At 42.2% G+C, this 27,186-nt stretch overlaps 1 protein-coding gene across 1 annotated transcript in view; it reads left to right on the top strand.

The window, feature by feature from the left end:
• Positions 1 to 10,595: 10,595 nt before the first annotated feature.
• The window catches only part of GNE (glucosamine (UDP-N-acetyl)-2-epimerase/N-acetylmannosamine kinase), a 35,223-nt gene continuing 18,632 nt past the window's right edge, over positions 10,596 to 27,186 (top strand). The window contains exons 1-4 of the mRNA XM_059492642.1: positions 10,596 to 10,720; positions 23,578 to 23,786; positions 25,486 to 25,937; positions 26,932 to 27,084. Coding sequence (XP_059348625.1) covers positions 10,670 to 10,720; positions 23,578 to 23,786; positions 25,486 to 25,937; positions 26,932 to 27,084 — 865 coding nt within the window. The 5' untranslated portion in view covers positions 10,596 to 10,669. The remainder of the gene's footprint in view (positions 10,721 to 23,577; positions 23,787 to 25,485; positions 25,938 to 26,931; positions 27,085 to 27,186) is intronic.

Genomic DNA, 27,186 nt, shown 5'->3' with positions numbered 1-27,186 from the left:
TTCCCAGTGGTGTCTTCATATACTTTAAGTGCCAAAGTTCCTTTAAAAAGTTGAGATTCCTCAATTAAAATCCAGCAAGCCCTGCCTGCCAAAAGTGGCTTTCAAACTAGACTGAGAAAAATCCAGCTAGGCCTTTTACAATTTTCAGCACCTCTGACTTTATTGTAGATAACTTCCTCAAACAAAATCTCTTTCAGCCTGCAATTTTGCACTCCACTTTCTCAGAGGTGATTTATTTTCCTGATTTATGAAGAATTTCAGTTTGGCTTTTTGGGGCTAACTGATGTAGAACATTCAGGACAGAACATTTTCAAAAACCTTTCAGATACCAGCAAGCCAATATACAGATAATTGCAACACATATGAAACATTAAAACTTTCAATAGGTTTAATGCTAGGGATTTTTTGAACTTGTGCACACCACACACACTTTCTTGTGCTTTCTAGAAGCATGTGTGACATTTATGAAGACAGACAACCTGAAGCACTGGGAAAAGATTCTGCTTTGAAGGCTTAGAAGGGAATTTGCCTTAAGATTCTCTGTGCAGAGGGTCTGTACAGCAGTGAATGTCACTGAAGAATTTGTGAAAGAGATATCACTCGTACACTACAACTTTGTTTCCTAAACTCTCCCTCCACAGTAGGCTGCTGGCCTCACACAAACAAAGAAATCTGCTAGGGTCCTCACTTGGAGTAAAAACCCAATTAAAACAAAATGTAAGCTAGAACATCCTCCACAGCCTTCCTGTCTCTGTTTTGCTCTTGGAGTGAAAGGATAAAAGTTTATGGCATATTGACTCACAATACTGCACTGATGCCAAAGCACGTTGCTGGTAGACAGATCATCTCAAGATTTGGATGAGCCAAGTGCTGAAGTAAGTAGGGATCTCCCTTATTTATCAGGTAAACGAAAAGAAAAACTAGCTGCAGTATGTGAGCAGGATTTTTATTTTCTTTGCAGCACAGTGCCAGCTGCACAGCTCATTACAAATACATTTGCCAAGAACAAAAAGTCCTGCCCTGTCCCCTGCTCATCTCAAAGTATGAACTCACCTGCAGGGCTGCTCTCACACAGTACAATCTGTGTTTCTCCCCTTGCAATTAACAAGAACAGTAACTTGCAAGAAGATGGCTCTTTTTGCCTTCCAAGGAAAACTTACTTAATAAATACTCCTTTGAGTGTGGCCCTATATATTCCCTTCTGTGTGATGCCCACAAATATTTCTACTTTATCCTTTATACATAGGAAATATGCATAATTTACATTTAGTTTTCCTACCCCTGGATTTTCAATCATCTGTTGCAGTTTTGAATCCAGCACATTTCAGACCCAACATATTTCAGATTCTCATTTAAACTCTCATGTCAGAATTTGGCCTTTTGGTTTCAGGACAGTAAAAAGTGGACACACAAGCAAAGATGTCCTGTCAATCATAGTTTGAACCCGGGAGAAAAACAAATCAAACAGAGATCTGTACTTCTTCAAGAGAAGAACCCAGCAAACTGGTATTATAAGCAGCAACTTTCTGTGATAATTTATCTTACAGTCAGAAACAGGCAGGATGAGATTACAGGTGATCTGGGATGGAAAACTAGCATGCCTGTACATGCAGCAGCAGTACAATCCTGAAAATCTTCTCTCATTGGTAAAAGGGTTTTTTCTTGCTACTCCAAATGCCAACTAGACTCTAAGCTTAGATTCTCAGCTGAAGGACAGCAGTGACCAACTCTGATTTCAGCTCTTCTATCAAAGTCTCCCAATGCAGAACTCTCCAAAAACATGAAGCCCCAAATTCCAAGCACTTGGCTCAGGACCACCCAGACTGTATTCTCCACCTCTGAAGTACCAAGCAGCAAGGTTCAGATCTGTAAGAGTACTCAGGCTCCCAGACCCTTGCTACCTTGATACTTGAGGTCATATATTTTAAAGTGTCCTATGCCATCACAAATCTAAGCATATATCTGGTCTGACAAAACTGCAAAACAGTAGAATCAAAAACTGACTCCATAAAAAAAACCATCAACTGTAAAAAGTTAATTCCTGGGGAAAAAACCACAGGAATGTCTGTAATGCATAATTTCACACCAAACAAGCCAACACCTTTAAGATAAATATGCTCTTCCTCTTCAACAGGATCCACATCCTGCTCCTGCCCATCCACAGATACAACATTGAATGGAACATGTTTGCTCTGTGTAGAAGTTACTGCCAAGACACTAAGGAGTAACTCAGGAATTTAAACACAGGCATCTGATGTAATTTAGAGACCTTTAAGTAACCCTTAGTTATCAGCACACAACCTGCAGGAACTTTTACGTCTTCAGTATTTTATGACGTCTATCACAGAAGCTTAGAATGGCGGAGGTTGGAAGCAATCTCTGGAATTCATCTGGTCCAACCACCCTGCTGAAACAAGGCCACTTCATGCTGGTTGCCAGGACTACGCCCAGATGACCTCTGAAGATCCCCAAGGCAGGAGAATCCACCACCTTGATCACTCACACAGTAAAAAAGTCTTACCTGATGTTCAGAGGAAAATTCAAGCATTTGAGTTTGTGCTCCTTGTCTGTCACTGGGCTTCACCAAAAAGAGTCTGGGTCCTTCTTCTTTTTGCTCTCATTTCAGATTTTGAAGCACACTGATGAGATTTCCCCGTGAGCCTTCTCTGAGAAAGAGTACCAGCTCTCTTGGACTCTCTTCATATGAAAGATGCTCCAGGCCTTTAATCATCTTTGGAGCCCTTCTGGACTCCCTCAGCAGCTCCATATCTCGGCTCTACTGGGAAGCCCAGAGCTCACCACAGCACTCCAGGTGTGACCTTAACAGTACTGAATAGAGGACAAATATCACTCTCTCAGCCTGCTGGTAACACTCTTCCTAATGTAGCTCAGGATACTGTTCAACTGCATTGGCACAAGGGCATGCTGATGGCTCTTGGTCAAGTTGCTGCCCACCAGGACTTTGGGTCCTTTCCCACAAATTGTTTTGGCCAATTGATCTCCAACAAGTACTAGTGCAGGTGGTGTTCCTCCCCAGATGAAGGATGTTACACTTCCCTTGGCTGCATTGTATGATGTCAAAATCCCACTAAAGAGCAGAACCACCCTCTGGTGTATCAGCCATTCCTCCCAGTTTGGTGTCATCAGTGATCTTGTTGTGAGGGCACTCTGTTTCATCATCCAGATCATTAATGAAGATGTTTAAAGAGTGTTGGACCCAGTGTTGGACCCAGTATTGACCCCTGGGGTGCACTACCAGTTACTGGCCTCAAACTCCATGCCATTGAACACTACCCTCTGGGCCCAGCCTTCAACCAGTTTTCAATCCACCACACTGTCTGCTCATCAAACCCATGTGACAGCAGTTTATCCATTAATTTTATGGCAGTATCCAAAGCCTTACTGAAGTCAAGGTAGGCAGTACCTAGTGCTATTCCCTCATATATCAAATTAGTAATTTCATCATTGAAGGTTATTGACTTCACTAAGCAGGACTTCCTCTCTGTATATCCATGCTGCCTAATCCAAATCACCTTCTTTCCAGGAATAGTTTCCAGAAAGTTGCTTCACCATCATGTCAGGAGACAGAGAACCACAGAAAGAGTTGAAAGGGACACTAAGTATCATCTATTTCCAACCTCCTTGCCATGGGCAGGGACAATTTCCACTAGACCAGATTGCTCAAAGCCCTCTCCAGCCAGGCCTGGAACATGCCTAGGGACTGGGCATCAAAAGCTTCTTTGGGCAACCTGTTCCAGTGCCTCACCACTCTGACAGTAAAGAATTTGTTCCTAACATGCAATCTAAACCCACTCTCTAACAATTTGAAGACATTCCCTCTTGTCCTGTCATTACATGCCCTTGTAAAAAGTCCCTTTCTGCCTTTCTTGTAGGCTCCCTTCAAGTGCTGTAAGGTCACAGTTAGGTCATCCCAAAGCCTTCTCTTTTCCAGGCTGAACAATCCCAGTTCTCTCACTCTTTTTCTTTTTCCTTCAGGTCTCAGGAACCTCTCCCAGTCACTATGATCAGTCTAAGATAATTCTGAGTGGCCTCACAATTCTATCTGCCAGCTCCCTCTGCACTCATGGGTACACACCATCAGGGCCCATGGCCTTAGGTATTAATTTAGTTAAGTATTCCCTAATTTGAATCTCTTCCAACAAAAAGAGTACTAAAACCTCCTCCCTTCAGACTTCCCCCTACTCTCACTGATATTTAAACTAATTAATGCCTACAGTGCTTGACAAGCAAGCAGTCATATTGTGGCCAAACCCCTCCTTGTAAGCCATGAGGAAGCCATTGTTTACTGATACAGATCAAGGCAGGCAAGGTACAGAGGTGTCTTCTAAGTGTTGGCAATGCATGAATGGTGTCTCCAGTCTCCTGCATCAAATTCTGAGCTCCTTGGTTTGTTATTCGGCACCCAAGTGAGATAGTTTTGCCAAGTTGTTGGGAATTGAACAACTTGTTACCAGGTGCTGGGAATTGAACAAATACACTAGCATCAATAACACAATTAAACAGCAACAGAAGAATAGAAAGGGTCGTTTCTTGTGTGTGCCTGTGTGTACTCAGCATGACGCTTTCCAGATAGGGCTGGGACAAGGTTTATCACTAACTGAGATGACTATTCTTAGAGAAGAGATCCATGTATGGATGTGGATCACTGCTGTTTTCAGATGGGAGTGTGTTTTTTCTCTTGTCTCTCTGCTACTAACCAGAAACCTCTATATTTTGATCCTTAGCTGTCTTCTCCTGCTCTGATAATTTAAGCTGTGGAAGAAAATCTTCAGTTTCCCCTGCTCTGACCAAAGACAGAGGGTGAGCAGTTGTCAGGGTTATATCAGAACAGCTGGCTAAATCTTCCCAAAGCAGCTTTCAAGCCTAGACATATGATGACACATCTCATCTCAGAGTGGGAACAGAGCACTCAGTGCCTCTCACTGCTCTGTCAGGGAAGACATGACAGGCAGCTCTGAGAACACCAGCCAGAGCTCTCTCATGCACCTGATGACAGTGCATCCTTCATAAACAGCCAGCTCTGCGAAGAACCAGGGTTTATTGGAAAGTGCTGACTCTTGACTGGTTCCCCTGGTATGCCTCATCACAGCCCTGAGGCAGAAGGCAGGTAAAGGCATTTTCCCAACGTTTGGTTAAGGGCAGAGGCTGTCTAAGGACCATCCTAAGACATGTATGTTCTGTCCAAAATAAGCAAGTGCTCTTTTCTGTCAAAAGTCAGATCTGACCCGGCCTAACAGTCCCGTGGATTTGTTTCCTTAATTAAATCTCATGACTCCTGCATAATGGTCACAGGCATCTTTAGAAAATTCTAAGATCCACATTACTTTCCTGGAGCTAATCACTCAACTTCCTCAAAATATTTGCTGCTCTCATTTCCCTTCTGGAGCACCAAAACAAGCATCAGTCTAATTAACCAAGAAAAAAATCTTCACAGGTAAAAACTTGTAAATAAAATGTGACCTTCTTTAAATACACGACACCAGATGGGCCTTTCTTGTTTTCTAGGTAAACACTCCATACCATCTCAAATTAATCCTTCCTTTGGCCTGCTTCCATACATATTAGCTCTATAAATCTAGTGCGTCCAGACTCCTGCTTTCAATAAAATATAGGGATCACAGTTTATTTCTGCCTGAACAGTCAGAAGATGATCACCATACAAATACTTCACTGCACTCCATCTGTGCAGTATCCTTCAGAGCTTGAAGCTTTTGAAATTAGAAAAGCAGGGGTAAATGTTTTCCTCTAACACCACATAGCTTGTGTACTAAACCTTTACTCTGAGAACTTTGTTACATACAGCCACATTATTGGGATACAGCAGAGGACTTAGTCAAAAACTGGCTAAGGAGTAAGATCTGAATTCACTGAGTGTTGTAACAGGCTGTGAACATATAACAAATGTGATGCTGCTACTGCTAGCAGAAAGATGCCATTATACTGTGGAGGCTACTGGTTTTATTTTAATGAGTTGTGTTCAACTAAAAATATTAACTATTCACCATATTGTATGTTACTAGCTATAGAAACTCTCAACATTAACACACTGGAGTTTTATGAAGTACACTGGTCTTTTTATTAAATATCAGTAAGGTCTTTTCACCATCATCTGGTTGAATCTGTGTAAAATACTGGGTCTTACTAAGTCTGCAAACCTGAGGATTTTCTACACAGAGCTTCTCCATTCACCTCCCTCTTGACACAGAGTCTGTTGTGGGTCCAGGATCCACATTCCAGTTCTTTCAGACAGCCTGGTCAGGCGCTCATGCAGCAGATTAAAAGGGCAGGGGAAGGGCCCCAGCTCATCTGCCTCATCCACAGTCCCTCGTGGCAGTGGCTGGCAGAAATCACCTTTATTTCTGTCATTCTGGAAGTTTAGACCTTCCTTTCTCCTTCAGCAGCTTTACTGTGCTAATTGTTGTACTGAATTCCTCCGGTGTTTGTGGTGACATTTTCAGCTGAGCCTGCATGAACTATATAACAGTAGTCTGCTCTTTTCTTAGTGGATGTTTGTCACATGCTTTTTTACAGGAACAGCCTGGAGGCAAATAAAGGAGGGTAGAGCAAGAAAATGTAGTAAAGCAAGGTTAATTGTTTAATCAGAGATTACTTGAAAAGTTCCTTCTGTCCCTCCTTGCCCTAAAGCAGAGAGAAGTAAGTATATCCTAGAAGGGGTCAGGGAGCTTAACATTTACTCTCAGCTGCAACACCACCTCAGTGCTCTGAATGCCCAAAAGGAGCAGAAAAAAACTTCTACAAATCATCCATGTCCACACTTCAGCTTCCTCCACACTAATACCTCATCACTTGGGGTCAGGGCATAAGTCTCTAGACAGTATAAACTGCCAAGAGATCAAGTAATCCTGTAAGATCTAGTAGAAAGCCCAGGCAATACTAGCAGGAAAAGGGTGATGCTACCTCCCTTTCAATAGGAAAGGTCAGTAAAAATGTGTGGAAAACAGACATGGCTGTGTGAAGTCATACATATATATCTTATGTATGACTATACTAATTTTAATATGACATACAACTTTACAAAGACAAAGCCTTTTTTATTCCCCTTTCACTACCAAGCAGCCAGGCTGCTGTCAGCAACGTGTCAGCTGTCCTAGCTGGCCAGCAGAAGGCAATGCAAGTCCCCTGTGCAGTTCCCTCTTCCTCAGAACACTGTTCAACGGGGTTATTGCTACTTGCAAGTCACTGGTCTCATCAAAGCAGGGGAAGACAGGGAGAAATTCAAACTTCTGCCAAATTGATAAAAATTGACCAATATGTTATTTAAAATGTAATATTTCTTTTAGACTGTAGGCAGAGGTGACTTTGGGCAACAGCATTTTACCAAGACTTCTTCCTTACATGAGAGGCCAGAAGACAAGATAAGGCACTTGAAGGTCTGGTTTTGTGTGAGAAGGCAGGCGCTCAGTTAGGTCCAAGTATCTTGCACAACCTCAGGTGTCTCACAAGCCTACTGAAGATTAAGGAGAACACAATCCTCTCCATTAGTCTTGTGTGCAGAGAAGGAGTGGTGGACTGCTGTGGTTTAACCCCAGTTGGCAATGAAGCACCACACAGCTGCTCATTCAGTCCACCCTCTCATCAGGAAGGGGCAGAGAATCAGCAGACTCAGACTTCTGGTTTTACATAAGGACAGTTTAAAGGGGACAGAGAGAACATATTAATAATGATGGTGGTGATGATTCATAATAACAAGAACAACAAAAACAACGATAATAGTAGTTAGAACATATAAGAGTGAGTGATGCACAAAGAAATGCTCAGTCTGCTCACTGATCCTGCCACTGATTCTGCCACTGCCCAAGCAGCAGGCCCCAGACAACTTTCCTCCCCATACTAAGCATGACATCATATGGTATGGAATATCCCTTTGGCCAGTTGGGATCAACTGTCCTGGCTGTGTCCTCTCCCAGCTTCTTGTGTTCTGCCAGCCTTCTTGATGGCAGGGCAGGAGAAGCTGAAAATTCTCTGACATAGTATAAACACTACCATAAACTTAGTAACAACTGAAAATGTAAGTCTGTTATCAACATTATTCTTATGCTAAATCCAGAACACAACACTATACCACCTACTCAGATGAAAATGAAATTATCCCATCTAAAACTAGGGCACGGACACATTACAGAAATTACCTGCTGCTATTCTAAATCAAGGGATAGTGAGGGAAAATCCTGTTAAAGGTTCGCTTTATGCAGCCCCTGCCATCCCTCCTGAATAAAGCCTTACACTTATGAATTACCGCACCTACACAGGTGCGTCTGTAGAGGGTGGCTGAGAATAAAAATCATCTTTCAGCTGGGGAGGCCAGGACAAAGGTTTATTATACTGAGAGACTCAAACACCTTGGGAATACTTTACTGCACCTCCAAAGACATTATTTTCTGCACACTGGGCAAAACACCAGTACAACTCACATGGCACATAGGACCAGGACAGGAACACTTGACTGCCCCTACAAGCACTCAGGTGTGCTCATTTGTCTGAAGGAGTTAGTGAGTTTTCAGAGGAGACTCAATAAAGTCCCAGGCTGACATCCCAGGCTCTTGGACTGCTGCTTTTGCTAAGTTTCAGGAAAAGTAAGAAGTCCTGTAACACAACAGACACAGTTCCTGGCACACGAGAATTTCCTGCAGTGCCACAGAATACAGTACTAAAGGAAAAAAAATAAACTAAATAAATGAACTTGCATTTGTATCAATCCAAAACAAAGACCCATCTCTAAGGGTACTAATCATCAGTAGAGTAGGAAGTAAAGGTCCCATGCCAAACAAATGATCAGTGATGTTTGAAGAAGCAGGATGACAAATGTTTGCAAAAGTGGAAAAGTACAGTAAGAAAGGAATGCTGTTTGGAGAAGCCCAAGGGAATTTGAGCTTTCCTTTTTACTAGTGTTGTCCCAGAGGAAAAAGAGCCTCAAGTTCTAAATCTAAGACTCTCTTTGTGTCAACAACAGAGAAATTTTAGAAACCAAGTATCTCACAAAGGGAAATTTCAATACAGATATTTTTCTCCCACAACCAGCAAATATGTTTAAAACCTATATACCTACATATATATTTATGTGTATGCCTATACATATACATCAGTGTAATGCAGCCCTGGGGGAAGAAAATCTGTTAATTGGATGTTTCAATGCTGAGAAGAAATAAGAGCTGAAAATACGTATGTGCCGGATGAGACTTCAGTAGAACACAGTGTAACACTTTGGGTTTCAGATTAGACTAGAGACAGAAAAAAATGTATATTTCTGAGACAAAGAAAGAAGATAATAGCAAAGAACTCACAATGAAAATATACAGAAAAGAGAACCACACAGATCTGCATGCTGTGTAAAATGGGGGGAAAATGCAATGTACAGTTCACAGCAAACTAAGAAAATTACTCCTTTTCCAATTCTACAAAGCCCACCTTTTTAGAGTCTTTTGTGCTGCTTCGTTGTCCATCCTTTTGTTCTGATGTTTTATTTAGTAACTTACCTTGTAGACATTTAACAGACTAAAATGAGCAGCTAGGAAAACATTGTGGCAACAGAATGCAAAAAAATTATAAATTACCAATTATAAACTGCCATGGCTATACAGGAGGAATCAAAATAGATACCAGTACAGCACACTGATGCGAATTAAAATAATATCACAGCAATATTCATGGCCACTACTATTGAACTGTTTGTGTACAGGTGTAAATCTGGTCACAGAGAAAAAGCCAGTCAGCAAAATTTACAGGTGCTGTGTTGCTGACCTGCTTACTAGAGTAAAATGCTATAAATTTATGTGTTACTTTGAACATCTGTGTTCCAGGAAAAACAAGCAGGAAAGGAGAGAATGGCTGGAGACAAGCAGTTTCTCCATAAACACTAAGGCAGACATCTCAAAAATCAAAAGACATTCACAAAAAAATTGCAAGCACCCCAAGACGACCCAGAAATTTGTGGTCACACAGGTGTCTACAGCAGCTGGGGGCTCTGCACGAGAAGGGTAACTCCAGGGCTCCCTTGGGACAGGGTGGACACATACAGGCCCCAGCATTGTCTTGGGACAAGAAGAAACTGCAATCAGGCTTGTGAAGCTCTGGCTGCTGCTGTCTTCCAAACCTGTGTTTGGGAAGACTCACTTGACACGTTCCTTGCCTTGAGACAGCTGCAGATTCCTGTTGCTCTGACCGGATCTGGGTAGTCTTGGTGATGTTAAACACACTAGGTGTCATGGATATTAGCGGATAATAACCACAGAGATGCTTGGTAGCAGTAAAGCTGCCTGCATTTCCTCACCGCTGAGTGCTCTGAGGGTACCCAGCAGGGGAACGGCTCCCCGAGGCACAGGGGAGCGCAGGAAGGCGATACCGGGGGATACCCGGAGTAGGACCCCGCTTCCCACGCTGCCCTGCGGGGGTACCGCACGGCCTTAGCGCACGCAGTGCTGAAGCCTCGGTCGCCGGGACCACCCCGGAATACGGAGCAGCCTCAGCACAGCCCCTCATCCCTCGACCCTCCGGCGCCTTCCAGCGCCGCGCACACCCCTCCCGGCGGCGGGCGGAGGGCGGCGCTTGCAGGGCGGTCCCGGCCGCGGGTGTCTCTCGGCCTGGCAGCGGCAGAGCCGGCCCGGCAAAGCGGCGGGCACCGGCGGCCGCCATGGGGACGAACGCGCCGCCGCGCCGGGAGCCGCTGGCCCGCGGCCCTCACGTAAGTCAGGGCTGGGCGCGGGGGACGGCGGGCGGGCCGGGGGCGCTGCGGGGCCGTGCCGCGGCTGAGCCCCGCGGGGCGGCCGGGCAGGCAGCGCTCCGCCGAGCCCTGCGCCGAGCCGGCTCCCGGCACCGGGGGATGCAGCCGGGAGGGAGGGAGCTGCCTGCCCGCGCCGCGAGGATGTCACGGCAGGCGCCGTCTCCAGGGCCATCGCGGGACCCGCCTCTGTATCGCCGTGTTTTCAGCGGGCACACGGGATTTGGGGCCGTGCCGGCTGATGTGGAAGTTCTCGTGAGACCTGTGCTGAATGGTTGCCCTGGGCTGAATTTGTGCCCTTTCTCTCTGGCTTCTTTTCATTACCCAGTCCATAGCAAGCTGTGGGGAGCCAGTGACCTTTTCCGAAGCTAGCACACTGTTCCTTGTAACTGTGACTGTCGTTCTTCTATTTGGAAGATGAGAAATTAGATTCACCTACATTAGGTTCACCCATCCTGGAAGGTGGTCTCGGCAAGGGTCTAGAATAATTTTCAGTTTTATTTTGTTGATGAACCTGTGGCAATGATGAATGGCCCCAGCATTCCAGGTGCTATACTAGTACAAGGAAAAAAGGCATGCATGCTCCAAGGATTCACTTTCAAGCAGGATGTGGACAGAGTTTGGGAGAAGAGACTTGAATACAGGCAGGATAACAAGGGGACTTGATCTCTGTGGGCTAATTTTTCAGGTAGGTTTTCTCAGAAGGCGTTCAGCCAACAGGTGAAGTCAACACACCATTGAGGAGAAGGCAGAGGGGAACTGTACAGCAGGGAGGATAGCAAGTGCAGAAGGGCTGGAAATATGGCACTGGAGAGGGGGCCAAGACTCTTGGGAGGGAGCGGTCCAGAATCCTTGATCTTGGACTAGCAGTGCCACTGCAGGAAGTAGTCCTGCTGATGCTGTTGCTCCAGGCTATTGACTTTGCCACCTGTAGAGCAGGTTTTGTGGCTGACTGACAGCTGGTTTTAACTACTAGGAGCTATAGCTCTCTGCATGCTTGAAGAGTGTGCAACAGATATCAGAGGTGATGTCTGCCAAAATACAAAACAAAAGGTGTGTGCCTATCATGCAAGGAAGGCCTGTCCCTTTTCAATCTGAATGTCCTACCATGTCAGTTGTTTCTCTGAAGCTTTTCTTTACCTGTCCTCCCTTTCCCCTTGTGTTCCAGCCAGCTTTGACTTCAGATTTGGCACCAGATCTCCCTGAGATCTGGAGGTGTTGAGAAATACCACCTTGGCTATTCACCAGTGAAGGTATCCCTCTAGGACTCAGATACAGGCTTTAAATAAACTGATATCCAAAAAGCACTGAAAATATATCTGTCGTATTTATTTTTAAGTAAGAAATTAATTGACATTTTTTGCCGTCTAGTAGCACTGCTTTCCTATGGTGCTCTGAGTCCAAATCTGAAATCACCATGTCAGCACATCAGATACTGAAGAGTAAACCAACTCAGAGACAAAACTGAAAATTAACAAAGCTCCCCATTCATATTAAGGAAATCAAGGGTGCTGATGGAAATTATACAATGTTTGCACATCCCCCAAGATTTTAAATGAGAGTGTCAGTATACAGGAGCTGTGTGGATTGTCTGACTTGGGAGCAGGAGCACTCTTCTACCAGAAAATTTCTCACCTCTGATATGTGTGATGTGCTCTTTAAGCATATCGAACTTAACAAGACTACCTGCAGCCTGGAGATTTTTAACTAGTAAGAAAGTAGGGGGCCCAACACTTGGGGACATGAGTCCCATCAACACTGTGCTGCCTCGGGAAAGGCAGATTTTTATGGGCTATGTAAAAATGACACTAGGGCAGAGTCAAGGACACCCATAACATTTTCTGCAAATAAGCATGATTTCGTGGTAGAAGCCAATCACAGGGATTTTTCCGCTAAGTACTTACGACTAAGGATTGTCCTTTTCAAAATTGTGTTCAAATTTTATGCTTTTTCTTACAATTGTAATCAAATTTTAATTCTAATCAAAAGATTGAGCTGGATCATTGGATCTTTGAGAAAACACAGGCATGACAGCATGCCACACAATGCCAGTATTTCATAATTGCCTTTCAGAGACACACAAGAGGGTTTCAAAAAGCACAGGAAAAGTAAGAGGGAGTCTCAACCTGGAGTCTCATTGTCAGATACATTCAGGCTGAGTTTTTTATAAATACTGCCTCAGCAGCCAGGCCAGTCAGAAAGTGGTCTGTGTCCACCTCCTACACCCTGGCACAAAGAAGGCCTTGGGGAAACAGGCTGCTATTCTCTTAATAGTGTATGGTCCTTCCTGGAGGGACTCGGTACAGCCTAAGGACATGGGTGTCTATTAGAATGTCTGTTGTAGACTTGCTCTTCCTGCAAAAATCAGGGAATATTTTAGCAGTTATATATCTCTGCAATTCTGGACAATTTTTCATCGAAACATCTGTTACTAAATCAAAGCTTTAATAAAAGAACATGGATAGCAAATCCAGCTGAGAAAATCAGACTATTCTAGAATAACAGCTGACTCAGGCGCTCTGCATGTGATTTTTTTTCCAGATTAGTATCAGAAAGCCAGAAGGAAATAAGTAAATGGCAATTTAGCATGTGGGGCTTTTTCGTTTTTTTCCTAAATGTCATCCTGAATTCCATAGATTTACTCTTCATCATCAAGATCTTGATTTACTGTCCAGTCAAAGCAAATTTACTGATGGTTTGTTGGTTGAAGGCTTTAGAAACAGAGCCTCTTTTTAAAATGGTGTGCTTGTTTTTATTTTTCCTTGACTTTTATTTGTTGTTTGGAAAAAACAAACTTTTCCTGGACATTTCTGGTAATGAAAATAAGGCCTACAGACACTTCAAAAAACAAGGAGACTTTATTCTTTATTCCAGAATTAAAACCACAGATGTACTTTTGTGGAATACCTGATACCACTGTGCTTTTGACTGGCACTTAAGCCTTCTGTTGCATCTCTACAAGCTTCTTCAAATGGAAAATCTGAAATTGTTTCAGGGAATTATAGTAGCCATGTAATACATTAAGATTTAAGAATCCTCTGAGAGTCACATATTTAAAGGAGACATTTGAATAACTCACCTAATAATACCTAGTGTGTTGAAAGACAGGAGAATCCAGACTTAGAGAAGGTAGCTACTGCTACCCTTGTCCATTTTATATTGTCTCACAAAATTTCCTCACCTGTCTTAGTAAATGTAAACTGACTATCTGCTTTGTACTGTAACTTTACAATCTCATTTTCTTCTTTCATCATATTTTTTGTCTTAGTTAATAGCCAAAATCCACAAACTACACATGAAAGAAATTATTTTAATATGGCATAAAGGGTGGAAATACATGTTTACTATTATAATTCTTTAATCCTGATAATGGATCATTTCTTAATGGATTTGTTTTTTTGTAATTATGTAGTAGAATTAGTACTCCTTAAAATTAGAAATTAGCAATTACCAGAGAAGATATAATAATTCAAATATTGGTAATCTAATAGTCGCATTGAAAAACACAGTTACATTCAAGTAGGATGTGAAAGAGCCTCAAAAGGATTAGGAGAGATGAAAAAAAAGAACATAGCAGTTGGACAGGAACAGCAGAGAGGAATCTCTAGACCAGTGTGCAACACAGCAGGTATTTATTAATAGTGAGAAGTGGCCAGAGTTTGATTCCTCCTTCCTGCCAGACTTTTAACTTTCTTTTCAGCACTTCATGTCAATTTGAAGTGAAAAAAGTAGGCAGTCTTAGCGTCAGAACTGGTAAAGCTTAACAGAACTTTCTTTCCAGACTTTCACAAATGAGAGGCATTTGCATCTTTGGCTGTTGGAGAGTTGGCTCTTTTTTCTTCATGGTTTCCTCGACCAGGTATTTATATATATAAATCTGAGGTGGAAATTGGGTCTTGTACTTGGCAAAGTTACCCAGTGTCTTACCTACTGATGAGGTAAGCTTCCAATCAACTTCATTCTGCACTGGATCACATCCAAATATTCTGAGTATGTAGAGCAACTCTACTGATTCCATTTTGAACATAGCCCAAGTTGTTTTAAGAGAACCACACTGTCTGCTGATCCAGGGGTGTAGATGCACGGCACCGTAAGAGGAAGAATTGCACCACAAGAACCACCCCAGCCTAGGCTGCCATCATTGTTCAAGACCAACTGGTCTGAAGCCAGCTTGGGTATGTTGAACTTCATCAGATTTCCCAGTGGATGTCTGATGTGTGTCAAAAAATCGTCAGCAGCAATCATTCCAGCAGGACTGAACAAGAAGTAGAGCTTCAGAAGAAACAGACAAGCTGTAACCCTAACAGCAAACAGACAAGCTGTAACCCTAACGGCATTGGTTACAAGTGAAGAAAACAGACCCATTTGAAGAATTAAACTGATCACATAAGCAGAGTTAGTCACATGATGACAGCAAAAAGTGGGTCAGATCCACTATTTTTAGATGGAGTGGGAAGGAAAAGTTTTGTGGTGTTTTTTTTTAGCAGAAATTAAGATAAAGGCTCAAGACATAGAATGAACTGGGAAAAAACACCCCAAACTATTGAGGTTTCCAGTACTCTTTCCACTGCTTTACATGGGTTTCACATGGATATTATCCTAGCCTACACTACACACACACCCCTCTCTGACCAAGGAATTCTCTATAAAGAGTTTGCTTTTTGTGCCATGTATCTATCACATTCTACAACTCTACCTAGTTAGAATAAACTTTACTCACATTTTATAGCATATATGCAAATGCCATTGTTTTGTAACACACCAGACACCAGAATATGCCATCTTTCCAAATAGGGAAGAAAAAGGTACTGTAATCTATTACAGAACATTGGAAACTCTTGGGAAAAAAAGTACAGAATGTTTTTTACCTAATTCCTAATTACTTCAATGAGATTCACAATTCTGCTTCTTACTTGGGTTTTTGAAGCACCTAATTTTAACACTGACTCATGGAATATTTAGATAGGAAAAGAACCTTAAAGTCATCAAGTCCAACCATTAATACAGCACTGCCAAATCCAACATTAAATCATGTTCCTAAGTGCCACATCTATGTGCCTTTTACATAATTCTAGGGGTGATAACTCCAGTACTTCCTTGGGCAGTTGCTTATAATGTTTGATAACCCTTTCAGTGAATAAATATTTCTGAATATCCAAGAATAAACCTCCACTGGCACACCCTGAGGCCATTTCCTCTTGTCTGTCATTGTTACTTGGGAAAAGAAACTGATCCCCACCTTGCTACTCATAAGATAGCTCCCTGCACCAGCTTCATTGATTTCTTTGGACAGTATCTTTCCAGAGACAAAGAACAAATTTTCATATAGTTATTGATTTCTTCTCCCTTAGCTGGGAATTCTGTGTCTTACAGTCTTAGATGTCCATTTTGTGGGCATAAGACGCTGAGCAAAGATGTAAGAGATCTGTGTTACGATGACAAGAGAATAAATCTCCAAATTTCCCTTTTCATAGCATCTATGGCATTGTCTTATCCCTGATCTCTTCCCCTTCTCTGGAACATCAGATATGAACTGTGATGTGTTTGTCCACAATTGCTGTTAACTGCACACCTCACCTGGTAGTTTTAACCAGGAAGAACAAACAGGAAAATGCAGGAAGGTAAAATTTATTAGGCTTTCCCTACTGTGTGTAACTATTTATATTCTCCTTATATCATGTAGTGCACGGTACTTGGTCCCTTTCTGCAAGGAGTATTTATAATGGAGTGCATTCTCAGTAGCTGAACACTACCATGCCAGAATCTTCAGAGGTTATCAGTTTGGCTGTCTCAGAAGGGCCTGCTTTTCTGAAAGCCCCGATCTTTAAAATTCAAGTTGCTTTCAGGTATTTTAGGTTGGACAGTACAGAATTGTTACATTCAGCTGCTTTTGAAAACCTTAGTGGAAGTTCTTTTACTCTCAGCATGTGTCTTTGACATAAATAAAATGGACATAAATGAAAAATTAAGGAGAAATAATAAAGATTCACATCACGTAGATGTTGAAAAGTCATAAAGCTCTGCTTTCAGAAGGGAATAAGTAACACACAGTGGCTAGCACCAGTGCAGAAGATCAGAATGCTACTGATTCTGTCTGTCCACACTATCCATCTCCTGGCCACCGTCATGCACCGACCATCCCAGTTAAGCACCTTTCACCTTTTGCAGGATGGGTTTCCAGGAAATCCAAACCAGCTGCAAACCAAACCCGCTCTTCTATTCAGATCTTAAGCACCATGACCTCTCCCAAAACTAGTATGCTCCTCATCTCCAACATTTCCCAACACTTTGACACTAATGACCATTTAGTCTCTGCAGAGCCTTTACTATTCCTGCAAAGCTTTCTGATGAGGGAAGTGCCAATGAATTTTCTGGATACTGAGACCCTACTCCTCTAATGAACCCCTTCGCAGCCACAGGCCTTGTCAAGGCCCTCTTCACAGTGTCATTGGAGATTTTGAGCAGCAAAGCATAAAACCAACAGGAGCAGGCAGATTTTGGGCTGAGGCTTCTCCTCCCATCTCATCTCATCTCATCTCATCTCATCTCATCTCATCTCATCTCATCTCATCTCATCTCATCTCATCTCATCTCATTTCATCTCATCTCATCTCATCTCATCTCATCTCTCTGCACAGCATTTGTCTCTCTGCTGAGAAGCCTTGAGGCAGGGCTCACTCAGTAACAAGAAAAATTTAATCTTGTTTATGTAATATGTGAGGTCTGTGAGAAATAGCCAAAAGGAACATAAACTTTCTTGTTTCTTCTGCACCTTTCACTGTAACATGCTGAAACACCATTAGAACATTTACAGAAAAATTACATTAAGAGATGCACTGATGGTGTTGTAAGAGTAATTAACTCTCAATGTGGTTGCTTCTAGCTGTGTTAGTACTAGTTTAAACCGGAGTCTGCCCATATGTTCACACTTCCATACACTCATGCTCAAATATTATTCAGGCTCTTCTTCAGTGTTTCGGTGAAACCAAACAGATATGCTGGCAAGTTTATCATAACCTGAGAGCATTTACAGCAGACAATTCAAATTTATTTAATATGGCATTTCCAGAATGTAAATGGGTTTTTAAGCAATGTGCATAAAGTAAATCTAGTGATGCAGAGAACAATGGAAATAATTTAAATTGGACATGAATTGAACCTAAGGTGCCTATCAGTTGCTATTACTGCATGTGGTCAGTATTGCAAGCAAAGATGCCTGGTAACTTCAGAAGTGGGTGTGCTGCAATATTCTCAAAACACTGAGTCTTTACAGAGCTATGACTCATTGAACCACAGCTGTCTGAGGACTTTCTGAATGTCAGCATAGGATAAGATCCTTTCTACCTCTCTTGGGAAACAGTCAGATCATCACTTTAAATTCCCAAGGGCAAGTCGTTAAGAGTTTTTACTTTAATAATCACTCTTGAAAATATTTTTTCTTTTAGCTGAAAACTTCAGTAATTGTTTCTTAAAGTCTTATTAAACAAATATTTGTAACTGCTAGGAAAGACAACCTTTTTCTCCCTGATAAAGGCTAGAAATGCAATTATCTCATTCCTTCCACCTGCTTTCTTCTAGGTATGTCAGACAAGAGTCAGTCTTACACCTAATTTTTCTAAGAATTAAAGGGCAAAGCTAGAAGGGATACGAGTCCCCTCAGGTTTATATGGATGAACAAAGATACAATCTGGACTGAAAAACTGTGGGAAAGTTCTGGTACCAAATAGCTGAATGTTGTACAGGCTTCCTCCAATGTATGGCCCTACCACACTAGACTTAGGTTTCAGCCACACAAATGTGAAATCAGAGAAGTAAAAATGGGCAAAGAATTATCCTTTTACTAGGACTGTGTGACACCATTTCAACTATTGCGATGTTTTAGGTAGTTTCAATACATAGTGGGCACAGGTGTTACAGATGTTACACATGGTGCCTCAGGTATTGAGCTAGGATCCAAGTCATAGTCACTTCATTAATGTGAGACTTGACCTCCAAACGCCTCCAGCTTGAGAAAACAAACCACATCTCTTTTACAGTCAACTGGAACGCAGACGACAGCAACACCTGGTAGTTGGTTTAACAGCTTTTTTGATTGTGCTGCATGCCAATGAAATTGTCATTTGGCAACGCCCTGGGCTGAATTAATGCCAAAATTATTAAATTCTGCATCACACCCAGGCACTCTTCAGGCGCTTCTGGTAGGTGCTCTGACTGGGGGGCTGCAGTTCCGCACAGCCTGCACCATCAGGTTACTGCCGTATTCTTCCATACACCTCTGTAGGCTGTTTGTCCTGACTGTGCATCTCCTACAGCACCCCCACAGCCCCTCGTTCCCTGACAGCCCTCACTTTAAAAGGTCTTAACATGATGGCAGTCGCCACTCAAGCCGTGAGATCATCCAGCAGTTTTAACTAGCTACCTCAGATGTGTATATACGGAGTATTCCATATATAAACCGACTCTAAGGTGGGACAGTATCTTCTTATAGACGATATGGCTCCTCTTTGGGAGGAATTTCTTCACAGAAAGCCCGATGAGACATTGGAACGAGCTGCCATTGCATGGAGTCACAGTCCCTGGCGGTGTTTAAGGACAGACTGGATGTGGCACTCAGTGCCATGGTCTCGTTGACAGGGAGGTGTTGGCTCCTAAGTTGGACTCGGTGACCTCAGAGGTCTTTTCCAAGCAACTGGTTCTGTGGTTCTGTGGTGGCAAATCCGCATGCGGCCCTAGGGGCGAGCCGGGGGCTGCCCGGGCCTCGGGCCAGCGTGGCGCGGCCGGGTCAGACCCCTCCTCTGCGCTCACTTCCTGCGGGGCGGGGCTTGCTGCCTGCGGATGCGAGCGGCGCTGGCGCCGGCAAGGTGACTGCGGGGCGGCCGCGCAGAGCCGAGCCGGGCCGGGCCGGGCCGGGCCGCGTCTCTGCCGCCGATGTGCGGGGAGACGGCAGCGGCGGGAGCGCGGCGGGCGGGGGCGGGAGCGCGGCTGTGCCTGGGGGCGGGGCGGCGCGCGGGCCGGGGCGCGTCTCCGCGGAATGCGGGGATCCAGAGCCCCGGAGATGCGGGTGCGGGTCCCCGGGAAAAGCGGGATCCAGAGCCCCCGCAGGGGACAGGTGCGCACGGGGACACTGTCCAGAGGAGCAGAGAGAGCGGCGGGCCGCAGGCGTGGCTTGTCCCCGTGGCTTGTGCGGAAGAGGGGGAGTACCTGGGCAGCCTTGTGTAGCCAGTGAACGGCCTGAAGTGTCAGGGCGGGTTTAGATTGGATATTAGGAAAAGGCACTTCACCCAGAGGATAACTGGGACGGACTCCCTAAGGAAGTGGTCGCAGCACCAGCCTGACAGGGTTCAGGAAGCGTTCATGCTTCCTGAATGCTCTCCGGCACGTGGATGCTTGGGTTGTCCTGTGCAGGAATAAGAGTTGGACTCAATGATCTTTGTGCTTCTCTTCCAGTTCAGCATTGGAGTAATCATATTCTGTGATTCTTGGTGTATCAATATTTGGAGAAGCACAGGGGTTGATCCCTTGCACCAGGAAGGGGCCTGGTGGAGACATCAGCCACATTTATGGGGGGAATGGTGGGGAGCGTTTTTTGCCCTAAAACATGTGCAGGGCGATGGATGCTTTTCCACCCTCACAGAGGTGTTTGAGGGTGTCATTTGATGTTTGGTCACCTGCACTCGGCTCTAGGAAGGGGCCCTGGGTGTGTGTGCACACAGGCGATGTAGAACCGATGGTTCAGTGCATGGGTGGAGAAGGGTGGTGGGAATACACGTACTGGTACAGGGTGTGGGAAGCGCTCAGGGTACAATAACCTGCGTGCCACACAGCAAAGCAGTTGGGTAGGTGAAATTGCCATCAACACATGGGAATACACAGAGTGTAGAAACAGGGTCTTTTATAAGCCAGTGTTTCAGAGGCGTGAATGTAGAATATAGAGTATGCGGGTGGTGTCATTTGTTTGTGAAAGAGTTATCGAGGATTGTCTCATGCTCTGAGCCTGCTAAGAGAAATAGTAGCTGCTTGGCTGCTGTTAAGTCTGGTCCAGAATTTCCCAGTCTCAAAAAGTCCTTGAATCTGTAATAATCTAAAAGCTTTAGGATGGAGTATAGAAGAGCAGTAGACCAAAGCACATGGAGATTAAGTATTTCAAGTAGTCCTTCATGTAAGACTGTTTTATTTCTTTACCCTTCTGCTAAAGATTGCTAGTTCCTACAAGGTAGAAGAGGTAGACCTTGGAACAGGAGGATCTCCCAGCTAGAGAGTTCTATGTAGATCAAGCTCAGTATATCGTCAGACATCTAGAAACTAAGAGGCAAATGTCCGGGATTCATTATTTCATATAATTTTGGTGAAAAGTCCTGGAAAGAGATGACTTGCCTGCAAAAGCTGATAATAAATTCTAAAACCACACTGGTAACAAAATTTTGTAACTAGGTCATCACAGCTGTGCTTGAAGGAATTTGCTGTTAATGGCTGAAGGGACTTGGCCATTGCTTTTTGACAGTGAATACTGTCTGAAATTAAGAATTATTTTTTCTGAGCATTTAGGCTCAGAAAAGTTTGGAGTCGGGATAGAATAATGACTGTTGTTAAACTGTGATGTAGCAATACATCAGATGTTTAGGAAACATCCACGTTATCCTCGAAAACAATAAACCTATTTAATTAGTGGCAAATTTCCACATGCAGTTGATAATTATACTGCATTATTACCTACCTTATACTAGGGTAAATATTTTGGTTCTTCAGATAGGCAGGTGTTTAAAATTGACAGCAATAGAAAACCTGTCTGCACCAAGGCCAATGTCTGCACTTGTCAGCTTTTTGAAACTACTGTGTTACAGAGTTTTAAGGCAGTACTGGAAATAATTCTGCTTTTAAATATAATGTTAACAGAAGTTTAAATGGACAAATACCAGAAACTGCCTTTGATTCTAGTCAATTCAGACAGATTTGGAGTGTCTCCACATCTACGTCTAAAATTATTTCAAGAGACCATTACTACAGCCAAATACTAACTGTAATTAAATGATCTCTTCATCGCTGGAAAGATATGTGGGCTAGTGATTCAGTTCTGTTGGATCTGTGAAAAAATGGTGGAAAAAGAGATTTCATTTTTTCTTAACTTACAGACCTTCTGTTTTAGGAGATGGTATATTCTGTGTCTGGATGGAAGGTTTTTAGAATTTCAGACAATTCTTGAAGAAAAAAGAAAGAAAACTATTCTGCTTCTTAAAAGACTGTTTTGCATAAGTGAAGAGAAACTGCTTTGTTAGAGGGGTCATGGTGGTCCTATCTCAGACGGGTAACTTGGAGTTCAGTTTAGTTGTCTTTGTCACTTCCTTATTTTGCAGTTTTTTACTTTGGCTTCTTGTTTTATATAGTATAGAATATGTATGCAGCAGTGGCCAACTTGAAGAGTTTTGTGAGCGGTTTGGCTCTAGTTATACTTAAATTGTTCATGCAGTTTCAAAGAACAAGCTTATAGGTGTGTCAAAAGTGGCGTTCACATCTTGAGCACCATTTTATTTGAATTAGTGGCCAGTTTTACATAAATAATGACAGGACATCGTGCTCAGAACCACCTCCGAAGAGAGGCTGTTTTAGAAATGAGGAAAAACAGTGGGGTCTGTTAGATCTGAGTCTGGCTGGTGTCACTGCCAGTGATGGTCACTGATAGTTTTCTCTGATAGTTTTCACTAATAGTTTTGCAGAGCCATAATGGATGGCAAGTGGACTAGAGATACCGCATTACCTTTGACAACTTGGCATAGATTCCTGATCAACCCTCATGTTGCTATTACACCAAAGCATTGTATGATCATGTGTGATGAAACCTAAACTAATGTCTTAAAATTAGGCAAATCTTGAAATTTTTTAAGTTGAATCTTGATTTTGTAAGTTTCATGAGAGTGTGATACCACAGTAGCCTTTCTTTTAGAACTTTACTGAAAAAAATCTGGATGCAGTCTAAAAGGAGCATGGAATTTCTCCTGTTAATATTATCATGCACTGTCACACATTTCTAGCTGGCAAAATCAGTAGAGATTGATACTGCTTTGAGTCAAGGATAAGCAAGCCTTGTCCATTAATCAAGAACAAGTTGCATCTGCAGAGTGGAGCAAAAATCTGACATAACATCAGATTTATACCAAAAGGATTGTGCTTACTTAAACTCTTGCTAACACCTTAGCCATTTCTGTTTGGTAGGAAAGGAAATTTGGGTTATTTTGATGTTTTGTATTATTGATTTTCTTAATGTACTTTGGCCTACAAAAGGGTATGTAGGGCTTTGGAAATAAATGTTTAACTTGCTCTACCTCACCAAAATGTGTTTAATGGAGATACATAAGCTGTCATAGTAAAAAATTTTTATTTTTGTTTACAGAGTCTTGTCAGTGGATGCATCTGAGCAATTTATTCCATTCTTTTATTTGGAACATGAGATTTTCTTTCTTTCATTTACTAAGGCAGAATAATTTTTCTACTTATGCAGAGGTTTCCATCAGAATAGGGAGAAGTAATTTTACTGTTTGATTACAGTTGAACTTCATAACACTTAAATATTGTTTATACAGAATTTTTATATACTTTTTGTAGAAATAGAAGCATTAAAATTGAGTTTTAACTGGAAAAAAATTTCTCTTCTAAATTTTGGAAGGAGAAACCCATTTGTTCTGTTAGGTATTAGATGTCCATTACAAGTGCAGTAGTATCCATAGTTGGGGCTACACTTGTGTGTATTGTTCATGAAGTGATTGCCATTTGATGCAAGTAAATTACTATTATTAATTACACACTTCTTGTTTTCTCTATTATGCCAGGAGGTGTACTTCAAGAATCTTTCAAAACAGAAGCAGAAGGAAGTAATGGAGAAGAATGGAAACAACCACAAACTTCGTGTTTGTGTTGCTACTTGCAACCGTGCTGATTATTCAAAATTAGCTCCCATTATGTTTGGTATTAAGGCAGAACCACAGTTTTTTGAGCTTGATGTCGTGGTGCTTGGTTCCCACCTGATTGATGATTATGGGTAAGGTGAATTTTTATCTACCAGTTTCTGAGGTGTTAGCAATGATAATATGAACATTAGGTAAAACAGACTCTTGGCATGAGTGCAGACAACAAAGTTTTACTTTTTTTTCCCAGAATTTTATTTTTAGCTCCTTATGAGATTGCATATTTTATGCAATCATTTTTTTTCAGCCAGTCTTTGAATTGTAGAAAGTTTTGTGCAAATGCTGTAACTGACTCCAAAAAGAATCACAGGCTGTATGAAGTAAGAAAGTGATGTACTGCATTTTTCCCTGAAACCTGGTGATTATCAAATGGAAATGTGCTACAGTTTTTTAGTTTTCATAGAGAAAAGAGCCTCCTCAGTCATGTTAAATTGCAGCTCTTCTGCTTTACAGTTATTGGAGAAAGTACATATTGCATATGCCAGGAGAACACTGTTAGTTCTTACTTCCAGTGTTGTGGAGGCAGGAAACTGTCGTCATATGTTTCTGACAAAATGAATGACAAAATTTAATGACAAAATGAATGGCAAAATTTAATAACAAAATGATAGCTATATGGTTGTCTGTTCGTGTATGGTAGGTGGGAGAGAACTAGTAAGACAGGATGTTCCACTGGTGACTGTTCTCTTTCTGCACATTGCAGCGCTCTGTTCCTTGCTTTGTACTGGATGTTGTTTGCAGCCAGTAACATGGCAAGGTGCATTCAACATCACAAAAGTAACCTGATTCAGAGAAAAAAAAAAAAAAAAAAACCAAATAGTTTAACTTCTTGACAGGTCAGTACATTGAATTGCACCCTCTCTGATTGGAGAAATAAAGTAGTCCCATTTAATTTGCCATAAAGGACAAACATGGAAACATGGCCCTGATTTCTCCATATCGCATAACCCTTGACTGTCTGCAAGACTTGTGCAAAGTAATACAAAATACTACTTTTCTAGTTCCAAGGTGTTTAACATTTGTCTCTGTATTGTGAATGATTTGTAATGCACAAAGCAAACAGTAGAGATTTTGATCTGGCAAACATAAATGCACAATCTCGCTTGCCTCCTAGATTTTCACCTTTCAAAAGGCAAAGAATGCAGAAACAAAGAGAAAGAAAGTTTTCTGAGATAAATGTACATAATCAGGAAGATGGTAGGTCTGTGAAGGATATTTGTAAATGGAGTTGGAAATTTAATGAAATTTATGCTATATCAATGCGAGGCCCTTTACTCAGTAAAATAAAAAGGATATGCCTTAAAAAAATACAGAGTCTGAAATAATATATGCTACCTGCAGGATGTTTTCTTTAAACATACAGGCCTCGGCTTTGCATCACATTGGTTGTTGTATTTATAGAGTTGTCCACAGAAATGTCAATAAACATACCCTTTCTGACAGGAAGTCATGCCATATCTATTCTCTGTAAGTCTCAGTGGACATATGAACAAAGAGTTTGATTTCTGAGGATTTCCACAATGTGTTCAGCGCAGTTCTTCCTTAATGGTGTCTAGGAAAACTGGATGTTTGGAATATTAGGGAGGATCTTCACATGGATGAGAATATTCTGTTAAAATCTTAAAAGCTACTTTCCTCAGTGAAGAAGATGTGGAAAGCAAGTCTTTTTTCAACCCCAGTACAGCTGTTGTAATTCATGTTTATTTTGTGAGGCAATATTGCTGTAAAATCAAGTTGTATTTACTCTAATAACGCTTTTTCTCTGACCTTCAGTAACACCTATCGTATGATTGAACAAGATGACTTTGACATTCATACGAGACTGCACACCATCGTGAGAGGGGAGGATGAGGCAGCTATGGTGGAGTCAGTGGGCCTTGCATTAGTCAAGTTACCTGACGTCCTCAACCGCCTGAAACCTGACATAATGATAGTTCATGGGGACAGATTCGATGCCTTGGCCCTGGCCACGTCCGCAGCCCTGATGAACATTCGCATTCTTCACATTGAAGGTGGGGAGGTCAGCGGGACCATCGATGACTCCATCAGACATGCCATAACCAAGCTGGCCCATTACCACGTGTGCTGCACGAGGAGTGCAGAGCAGCACCTGATAGCCATGTGTGAAGACCACGACCGCATCCTTTTAGCAGGCTGTCCCTCGTATGACAAGCTTCTCTCTGCCAAAAACAAAGACTACATGAGTATTATTAGCATGTGGCTAGGTAAGCGGGCCACTTCTTACGTTTTTCTCACATGCCTTTCAACACTAGACGAACTCAGTAAGTAGGCTATCAGTCAAAAAATAATATGTATTTTTAATAGTACTTGGTATTTCTTTCTACATTTGCTTTCATTTTGCCACATACAACTGAAACAAATCTATTTTACTGAACACTTCCAGACCTTTTGCCAAGTCAAAAAATAACTCCTTAAATGAATATTTTCTCTGAGCTGAACAGTTTAAAAGCAGAACAGTCTTACATGAGCAGTTACTTTGGTGTAGTAGAGTTTTAGTTAAATAGAATCAAAGCTGTTCAGGCCTAATGTAAAAAAAATCACACAGATTTGTATTATGAACCTTTTTTTGAGGAATGCACTGCAACAGGACAACATGCACCAAAGGCTTTTGGTGTTTAATACTGACTAACTTAGAAATAATTCCTGTTAACAGTGGAGTTTTATGTTTCCTTTTTGTCTTTGACAAAGCAGTGTCCTGTAGGGTTACCATGTGTAGAAGCAGGAATCTTTTTCAATCAGTATGTTTTGCAGATAAATGTTTATCAAATGTACTAAGACTAGTGTGACTGACTGTTTTTATACTGTGGAAATGAGGTCTTTGCTTGAGAATGGACAACTGACAGAAAATCAGAGCAGCTTCAGGAGCAAATCCAGATTTATAGTGGTGTCAGAGTAGTGTCTTGATCTCCTGGTATAGTCTTATAAAGCTTTAGAAGTAGGCTTGCAAGTTAACAGTTTGTAGACATTTAGGCAGTGGTCTGTAAAATTATGAGACGTGCTTAGAGAGGCCAATAACAAGCTAGGCTACCCTGTACGTACCTTGATTTTTATTCTAGCATTTTCCCTATGTGTTAGATATATCCCATTTGGTGCCTCAGCTTTTCAGGGTTTCACATCTGTAGTTCTAAAAGTATGTCCTTCCTTCCTCTTGCTATTCTACACCAATAAAAAAACTTCTCTTGCCCTCCATTTGGACAGGTGAAGATGTCAAAACCAGAGATTATATAGTTGCTCTGCAGCATCCTGTAACCACAGATATTAAACATTCCATAAAGATGTTTGAGCTGACACTAGATGCACTCATCTCCTTCAACAAGAGAACACTTGTTCTATTCCCTAATGTGGATGCAGGTGAGTAGAATACCTTCGTGACAGAGTGACACATAACAGATTGTCTTCAAAAGAGTGCTTTTATCCATGTCTTCCAGCCAGATGGAACTAGCTGGATTGTGT

The sequence above is a fragment of the Ammospiza nelsoni genome, chromosome Z (genome assembly GCF_027579445.1).
Source record: "Ammospiza nelsoni isolate bAmmNel1 chromosome Z, bAmmNel1.pri, whole genome shotgun sequence".
Classification (NCBI taxonomy): Eukaryota; Metazoa; Chordata; class Aves; order Passeriformes; family Passerellidae; genus Ammospiza; species Ammospiza nelsoni.
Note: the sequence above shows the minus strand (reverse complement) of the source record. Positions and strands in the feature narration are given on the sequence as shown.